Here is a 9,665-nt window from a genome sequence, read left to right as displayed (position 1 = left end):
TGTTTCTGGAGAATGTTCAAGGTAGAAATAACAGCAGATGTGAAATTACAAAGCAAAAGTATGATTCCAAGTCTTAGTATTGGGCTGGCTCAAAAGATAACAGGACACCACGATTTAGTTTAATAGAATTTAGGACCTAAGCTCCTCCTCAAATTCCTTCCTTCTGGCAATTTCATTCCTCCCTGTTTTCTTCCAGGTTTCCTCTTGTAAGCTCGGTGCCTTGGCATGCCATTGTCATGTTCTTTTCATAACATCCTCAACAAAACCCAAGCAATAGAGAAGAAATTTTGCAATGTGACGCTATCAGAACTGCAATCCAAGTAGTGAAAGTGTTTGGACTCGAAATCACACAAGTCTCCAGGACTCCCGCAAACTCCTTCATAAGGAGAGAAGGATCCATGCATCTTCCCACAGGAGGAAGTTGGGAGGAACAAAAGAGTTTAATGGACATAGCAAAGCAGTAAGAATCCTTCACCCACCTACTTCCATAACTGCCTGTGCCTCAAAGCTATAAAACCTGCCTGTAACCTGCTCCAGCAGAGAGGATTGGCATAATGTGGAAGGCTGAGAGCCCTGCCTCCATCCTTGGGAGCACAGGCAAGAAGGTTTCCACCGTGAGTCATCAAAAGCATCAGATGCCCATAATCAGACCTAGGGCAGTCTTTCTCAACATGAACAATAAGCCCCTCAGCCACTGGAACAATCTAGGAGAGGAGGAGGAGTCTCAGGAGCAAGGGATAGAGGTGTTTTCTGTTTGTTCCTTTTAAAAAAGATTTCCATGGGTCATTGAGGAATGTTGTTGTTTTTTTTTTTTTTTTCTGAAAAGGGGTGGTATACCGAGTAAGTTTGGTAACTTCTGACTTAGAAAATTATTATGGGACTACTTTCATGATTCCAAGAAAAGTCCTTAGTCTAGTCAGAAGAGGAAAGGGAACAGTGAGGGAATTCAAACTCAGGCTGTTCTCCCACTCAGGGCATTCTAGAAGGAAAGTTCCAGCAAATCAACCCTCTCCTTCCTTTACACCAAGATCTTTAAAAATAACAGATCTTCAAAACAATCATCTCCTATAAGGAAAAGAAAGAAGAAACATTTAAAGTTCAACATGGCAACAGTATAAGTCAAGATGAAGGTTCCTAAAAATTAATTTTCAGGATTTGTTCCTTCAAGCCCATGTTCTCCTTCCAACAAGTGTCTTGCTTCCTTGTCTCTACATTTCTTTGCTTGGCCTTTCAAGCTCATGTTCTCTCTTGAACACATATCCCTCCCTTTCTCCCCCCTCACATATTTCTATCTATTGATCAATTGAAGCTATCATTCTTCACAATTAAAAAAATCATGTTTCAGAATGATAAATGGTAAATCTAACAATGAATTTTTAAAAACTGTCATATTTTCTAGTGGTACATAGAGCCCTGTGAAGTGTTAGACTATATCCTGAAATTCTCTAAAATAGTAAAAAATAAGTCAATAGAGAGTGAAAAATTATTGTTAAGAAAACTAATGAGATATACATCAAATGCATACTTACAAGTGTTAAATGGCGAGAAAATAAGAGAGGAAATAAAGGAACAGAGGAAATTCTTCACCCAGGAGATTGAGTCTATTGAAAAAAATTTCAGTCAGAAATTCTTGATACGAAACACAGATAATTAGATGAAAACTCTCATGTAAAACAAAAAAATTCTCAATATTGCAGAGAAAAGCAATGTTAAAAATGAACAATCCAGTGATAACTCAAATGGTAAAAAAATAATATTTAAGAAAAATAAAGAAACACTTTGAAAACTTTTACTCATTCAAAAATGAAGCACAGTGGGGGAAAGGCAGCTCAGATTGAGAAGGGAACACCAAGTAAAAATGTGCTGGGAGGACCCGCTCGGGATGGGAGAGGCATGCTCAAAACAGACTATAGACCAAACACGAAGGCCACCCAATACCTCCATTACTAACCACAACACCCAAAAGGAGAGAGGGAACAAAAGGGAATGCCCTGCCATAGATGCCGGGTGGGGAGCGATGGGGGGTAAGGATGGAGAACAGGCACTGGTGGAGGGATGGGTACTCAAGCTGTATGTGACTGAAACACAAGCACAAGAATATGTAAATCTGTATCTGTACCCCCACGGTGATTCATTAATAATAAAAAAAATAAGATGAGCATAGGATACCAGGTCAGCACTGCACTGTAGCACTGTCATCCCGTTGTTCATTGATTTGCTCCAGTGGGCACCAGTAACGTCTTCATTCGCTCTGTCGCATAGTAGTGTAGCCCAATGGTGTCTACTCGCTCCAGAAACGTGAAGTGAGGCCCGTTATTGTTATTATTTTTGGCATATATAATACATCATGGATAGCTTGCAAGGCTCTGCCATGCGGGCAGAATACTCTCAGTACCTTGCCAGGCTCTCAGAGAGATGGAGGCTTTTGGTTCTTGTGAAGACAGCCTGGCGCAGGGGCAGGATACGAGGATACCAGGCAACAGAAAGAAATATAAAAGGAATAAAATGACTTTTATATTTTTTAATTGAATCACTGTGAGATACACAGGAACAAAGTCTTTCATGATTGGGTCTCAGTAATACAATGTTCCATCACTTGTTCCTTCACCAGGGTCCATTTCTACATTTCCCACTACCCCAGTTTCCCTCCAGCTGCCCTTCCCCCAGGCCAGAACTCTATGGCAGATGGCAGACACGTTACTTCTCTCTCTCTCCCTCCCTCCCCCCACCTCTCTCTCTCTCTCTCTCTCTCTCTCTCTCTCTCTCTCTCTCTCTCTCTCTTCCTGCCTCCTCTTGGACATTGTTGTTTGCAATATTGATACTGACAGTTTATCAAGAACGGGGTTATGGTACCAACAGCAGGTCAACTTGTACCTGCGGGGTGAGAGTATCAGCAGCCTGATGCTGCCTTCAGGCTTCCTGATACCCCAAATTGTCACTGTACCTAGGGTCAGACCCCAACAACTTGGGACTAAGTTAACCAAGAAATTAAACAGCCAAGAACTCTCCATGACATTGAAGCTAAAAGCATCTTTAAGGACGAAACAGCATTGACCATGCAAGTGGAAGCAAACATAAACAAATGGGACTACATCAAGCTAAGAAGCTTCTGCACTTCAAAAGGAACAGTGACCAAAATACAGAAAGAGTCCACAGAATGGGAAAGAATATTTACTCAATACCCATCTGATAAGGGATTAATATTCAGGATATACAAGACACTAGTAGAATTGTATAAGAAAAAAACCTCCAACCTCATCAAAAAATGAGAAGAAGAAATGAACAGAAGTTTCCTCAAAAAAGAAATACAAATGGCCAAAAGGCACATAGCTAGTCATCAGGGAGATGCAAATCAAGACAACAATGAGATATTATCTCACACCACAGAGACTGGCACACATTCAAAAAAACAAAAGCAACCAGTGCTGGTGGGGAAAAAGGGACGCTCCTTCACTGTTGGTGGGAATGCCGACTGGAATTGTTGAAATTGCTGAATTTTTCCAGCCTTTCTGGAAAACAATATGGACAGTCCTTCAAAAACTAGAAATTGTGGGGCTGGAGCGATAGCACAGCGGGTAGGGCGTTTGCCTTGCATGTGGCCGACCCGGGTTCTAATCCCAGCATCCCATATGGTCTCCTGAGCAACGCCAGGGGTAATTCCTGAGTGAAGAGCCAGGAGTAACCCCTGTGCATCGCCGGGTGTGACCCAAAAAACAAACAAAAAAAAAAAAACTAGAAATTGAGCTTCCATATGACCCCGCAATACCACTTCTGAGAATATATCCTGAGGAGGCGAAAAAGCACAGTAGAAATGACATCTGTACCAATATATTCATTGCAGCACTGTTCACAATAGCCAAAATATGGAAACAACCTGAGTGTCCTAAAACAGATGACTGGTTAAAGAAACGTTGGTACATCTACACAATGAAATACTATGCAGCTGTTAGAAGAGATGAAGTCATGAGATTTGCTTATAAATGGATAAACATGGAGAGTATCACGCTAAGTGAAATGAGTCAGAAAGAGAGGGACAGACATAGAGGGACTGCACTCATTTGTGGAGTATAGAATAACATCACATGAGGCTGATATCCAAAGACAGTAAATACAAGGGCCAGGGGGATTGCCCCATAGCTGAAAGACTGCTTCATTAGCAGAGGGAGAAGGCAGATGAAATAGAGAAGGGATCATTAAGAAAATGATGGCTGGAGGAACCAGTTGGGATGGGAGATGCATGCCGAAAGTAGACAATGGACCAAACATGATGACCTCTCATTGTCTGTGTTGCAAGCCATAATGCCCAAAAGTAGAGAGAGAGTATGGGGAATATTGTCTGCCATCAAAGTAGGGAGAGGGTGGGAAAGGGGGGGTATACCCGGTATATTGGTGGTGGGGAATGTTCAGTGATGGAGGGATGGGTGTTTGATCATTGTGAGATTTTAACCCAAACATGAAAGCTTGTAACTATCTCACGGTGATTTAATTACATTTAAAAAAAATTTTAAAGAAATAAAAAAGAAATTAAACAGCCAAAAGTTAGGTATGTGGGAGCCAGACCCACAAACCACCTCCAGTTCAGCTATACAAGCACATTTATAGGCCCTATTTCAAAGACCCATAGATAAATCTCAAAAGAGATCAAAAGTCACAGTTAATCTCGGATCCGTACATGGCTGATCAGATTGGGGTAAATCAGAGGGGGACAGTTTGGATGTTGGGCGCCCAAGCAGAGCCCCAGCAGCCGATTGCTTCCACAACCCAAAATCAATGCCATATCCCTAAACTGAATCCATCATCTCATATATACCTCACCAAGAAATAATCTGCTGAAAAATCTGGCATGCGGGTTGTATGACTGAAATCTCCAGGCCTTCTCAGAGTTGAGATGGGCGTAGGGCATTTGCCTTGCATGAGGCTGACCAGCGTTTGATTCCCAGCATCCCATATGGTCCCCAAGCACCGCCAAGAGTAATTCCTGACTGCAAAGCCAGGAGTTATCCCTGTGTATCACCTGGTGTGACCCAAAAAGAAAAAAAAAAAAAGAATGCTTTCAGTTTATTTGTGGCACATGACTTTGACTACATTTAGAAAAGTTCCTTCAATTCCCATTTTGCTGAGTTTTCATGTTAAACGGGTGCTTATCATGAAATATCTTGTCAAATGCTTTCTCTGTGTCTATCGATAGTTGTTGGATTCCATTTGCTAATATTTGGTTGAGGATCTTCACATCTTCATGTCCTTCATGAAGTCTATTAGCAGTTGTTTCAGGTATTTTGCTGGTTGCACATTAGGTGCGTATATGTTTAAGGAGTGTGATTTCTTCCTGATGTACATATTCCTTGATTATTTTTAGAAAATGACTACACTGTTCTTTCTAATCTTTTTCAGCCTGAAATCTATGTTGGAGAATACTAGTATAGCCATCCCGGGTTTTTTTGAGGGAGTTTTTTGCTTGAAGGATTGTTTTTTTTTAATCCTTTGACTTTGAGTCTGTGTTTGCTCTGACTGTTTAGACGTGTTTCTTGTAGGCAGCAGAATGTTACATTCAGTATTTTAATCAGCTTTGCCACTCTGCGTCTCTTTATGGTGCACTTGAACCATTGACATTGAGAGATATTATTGTCAGTGACTCCAGATGTCATGCTCCCTTCCTGTGGGGGAGGGGCCACATCGGTGCAGTTACTGGATTAGAGTTCTACTTCCTATGCACTTCTAAAACTGCACTTAACCCATGCATTTAACACATTTTTCTTGTTCCAAATAAGACTTCCACTCGCTAGGCAAAACAACTTTCCTAAACTCTACTTTTGAATATGTATTGCTATTTAGCAATTCCATGTTTGATAGATAAACTAACTTGACTCATAGTTTTAGATGTGAACAGGAAGGAGCTAACTTCTCTTTGTGTAATTTTTCTTTTTCTTTATTATCATTTGTGTCAGGATTCAAAGTTATGTGTATAATAAACATAGCTGATGTCAAAGACGGTTTTTCTTCAGTCACATGTCTTCACAGTGGAGAGGGCTCCATTCTTTGGGAATATGCCAAGTATCTCTTTCTGCACAGCATTTATGCAAGCCTCTAGCTTAAGCTTCCTGACTGCATGACAACTATAGGGTAATCAGGCTGTTCATATGACACCTGAAATCATCCAGAGTGAAATTCCAAACAAAAAGTGGAAGTTACCATATTCCAATGACCTAATGTCTAAAGCAAAGAAATTTCATTTCTATCAATTTTTATAATCATTTATGAAGTCACAGAACTAATTAAAATGCTTTTGGTACAGTAAAATAGTCTTATTTACAGAAGCCTACTTCAAGAAAAGGGCTGGAGTGATTGCAAAGCAAGTAGGGTGTTTGACTTGCACACTGCCAACCCAGGTTCTATTCCTACATACCTCTCAGAGGTCCCGACAAGCTACCGAGAGTATCCTGCCCATACGGCAGAGCCTGGCAAGCTACCCATGCTGTGTTCGATATGCCAAAAAAAGTAACAAGTCTCACAATAGAGACATTACTGGAGCCCGCTCATGCAAATCGATGACAATGGGACGACAGTACTACAGTGCTACCCATCTGATAAAGATTGATATCCAAGATATATAAGACATTAATAGAATTGTACAAGAACAATACCTCCAATCCCATCAAAAAATGGGGAGAACAAAGGAACAGAGGCTTCATCAAAAAAGATATACAAATGGCCAAAAGGCACGTGAAAAAATGCTCTACATCACTAATCGTAAGGGAGATGCAAATCAAAATGACAATGAGATATCTCACACTACAGAGACTGGAACATATACAAAAGAACAAGAATAACCAGTGTTGGCGTAGATGCGTGGAGAAAGGGACTCTCTTCTGTTGGTTAGAATGCTGACTGGTCCAGCCTTTTTGGAAAACAATATGGGTATTCATTCAAACACTAGAAATTGAGCTTCCATAACCCTGCAATACCACTTCCAGGTATATATAATGAGGGTGCAAAAAAAGTACAGTAGAATTGACATCTTCACCTGTATGTGTATGTTCATTGCAGCACTGTTCACAGTAGCCAGAAACTGGAAACCACCTGAGTTCCCGAGAACAGACGACTGGTTAAAGAAATTTTGGTACATCTACACAATGGAATATTATGCAGCTGTTAGGAAAGATCAAATCTGTTTATAAGCAGGGCTGGAGCGATAGCACAGCGGTTGGGTGTTCGCCTTTCAAGAGGCCAATCCGTGTTCGATTCCTGCGCCCCTCTCGTAGAGCCCAGCAAGCTACCGAGAGTACCAAGCCTGCGTGGCAGAGCCTGGCAAGCTACCCATGCGTATTGGATATGTCAAAAACAGTAACAATAAGTCTCTCAATGAGAGACGTTACTGGTGCCTGCTCGAACAAATTGATAAGCAACAGGATGACAGTGACAGTGACAGTCATGGAGCGTATCGTGCTAAATGAAATGAGTTAGAAAGAGAGGGTCAGCCAAAGAATGACTGCACTCATCTGTGGAATAAAAAATAACATAATATGAAACTGACACCCAGAGATAGTAGACACAAGGGCCAGGAATATTGCCCTCCACAGTTGGAAGTCTGCCTCATGAGCTGGGGGAGAAGGCTGTTGGAATAGAGAGGGCTTCACTAAGTCAATGATGGTTGGAGGGATTGTTTGAGATGAGAGATGTGTGCTGAAAGTAGGTAAAGCACCAAATGTGGTAGCGTCTCAATATCTATATTGTAAAACATAATGTCCAAAACTAAAGAGACAATATGGGGGAAATCATCTGTCATGGAGGCAGGGGGAGGGCTGATATGGGGGGATACTGGGAACAACGGTGGTAGAAAATGTGCACTGCTGGAGGGATGGGTGTTCAATCATTGTATAACTGAACCTCAAACATGAAAATTTTATAACTGTATCTCACAGTGATTCAACAAAATTTTTTAATTTTTTTAAAATTTAAAATATGTGGTTATATTTTTGTATACTAATGATTTTTGCATGTTTTATTCAGAATAGAAGAAATGAGGGACATTGCTATACCATAACTTTGTACCAATCCAGGTTTTATTGTAAGACACTACCAGATGAAGTTGAGTATTAACACAGCTTTCTATTTTCAAAAAATGTAAGTCCTCCTCTGATTGAGATGGGAGAAAATTTTAAAGGCAAAAATGCAGTGTTTTGGTGAACTTATGTTACAAAGACCAAGTAATTACACATGAAGGAAAGATTCAATACACAACACGAATTATTAATCTGTATTTGCAAAGACTAAAATGACTTGACAAGTCTGAAGACTAGGAAGACATATGTTTCTAAAACATAGGAAAATTTCCATTGAAAATGTTGCATACCTCAGAGTTCTCTCTCACCTTCTTTCAACTCTATTATGTCTCACCATTGTGAGACTGCACGGCTCTCAGGACCCAATTTCCAACCATAACCTGATATTTTTGGACGTCTTTTAAATTTTTGGTGTTTCAATCTAGTGGTTTTTTTGAAAGTAATGCAAATCTTTTGAGAGTATCATGGAAAGATTGTTTTACTTGTTTATTTCTCAGGGTGTAAATAAAGGGATTCAACAAGGGTGCAATAGATACAGTGAGAAGAGAAACTACTTTATTTATGTCCACTTCATCCTTAGCTGAAGCTTTGATATATGTAAAAATGGCACCGCTATAACTGATAGAAACCACAATCATGTGAGAAGAACAGGTGGAGAAAGCTTTCTTCCTTTGCTGGACAGAGGGCAGTCTGAGAATCATCCTGATGATGCAGGTGTAGGATACAGCCACACCCACAAGGGTCGTGATGAAAATCAGCACAGCAGAGACTACAACCAGTTGCTCTATCATCCAAGTATCTGAACAAGAATTCTTCAGTAATGGAGAAGCATCACAGAAATAATGATTAATAACAGAACCACAGAATTCCAGATTAAGAGTTAGGACTAGAGGTAAGAAAATAACCAATAAGCCAGATACCCAACAACAGATGATGAGATTCCTACAGACTCTCCTGTTCATGATGGTCACATAATGCAGGGGTTTGCAGATGGCCACATAGCGATCATAGGACATCACAGCCAAGAGGAAAAAATCTGTAGCTCCAAAGAGAACAATACAAAAGAATTGAATGAAGCAGGCCTTGACAGAGATGGTCTTGTCTCCACTTAAAATGATGTGTAGATATGTGGGGACACAGGAAGTCGTGATTGAGAGTTCTAAGAAAGAGAAATTTTGAAGAAAAAAATACATAGCTGATTTTAAATGAGAATCTATGAAGATGAGAACTATTATGGTCAGATTCCCAAGTACACTAAACAAATATGTGATAAACAAAAAGATGAAAACCACAATCTCTAGTTGTGGGTCATTTGTCAATCCCAATATGATGAACGTTGTGACAGAGGAATGGTTTCTCATCACTGACTTCTTCACATAAAATCTTCACATAAAATCCCAGAACTTGCATCTGAAGAGTAATTCCAAAAATACCATAGGATTAAACAATAACTATAAATAACAAACCCAGTCATATACTTCACTTTATCTAAATAGATAATCAGGTTTTGAAGTGGTCATTTTCTTAGCACCACTGAAAATGTACCTCAGGGAAGCCAAATTTATGGGAACTTTTTCTTATTATTCATACCAAAATAGTTTTCAA

At 40.1% G+C, this 9,665-nt stretch overlaps 1 protein-coding gene across 1 annotated transcript; it reads right to left on the bottom strand.

Moving 5' to 3' along the window:
- Positions 1-8,476: 8,476 nt before the first annotated feature.
- On the bottom strand, positions 8,477-9,421 carry LOC105943223 (olfactory receptor 6C2-like). The gene has a single exon (XM_012934051.1). It carries the CDS (start codon positions 9,419-9,421, stop codon positions 8,477-8,479), a length of 945 nt encoding a protein of 314 aa, XP_012789505.1.
- Between the last annotated feature and the right edge of the window lie 244 nt (positions 9,422-9,665).

This window comes from Sorex araneus, chromosome 2, assembly GCF_027595985.1.
Source record: "Sorex araneus isolate mSorAra2 chromosome 2, mSorAra2.pri, whole genome shotgun sequence".
Classification (NCBI taxonomy): domain Eukaryota; kingdom Metazoa; phylum Chordata; class Mammalia; order Eulipotyphla; family Soricidae; genus Sorex; species Sorex araneus.
Note: the sequence above shows the minus strand (reverse complement) of the source record. Positions and strands in the feature narration are given on the sequence as shown.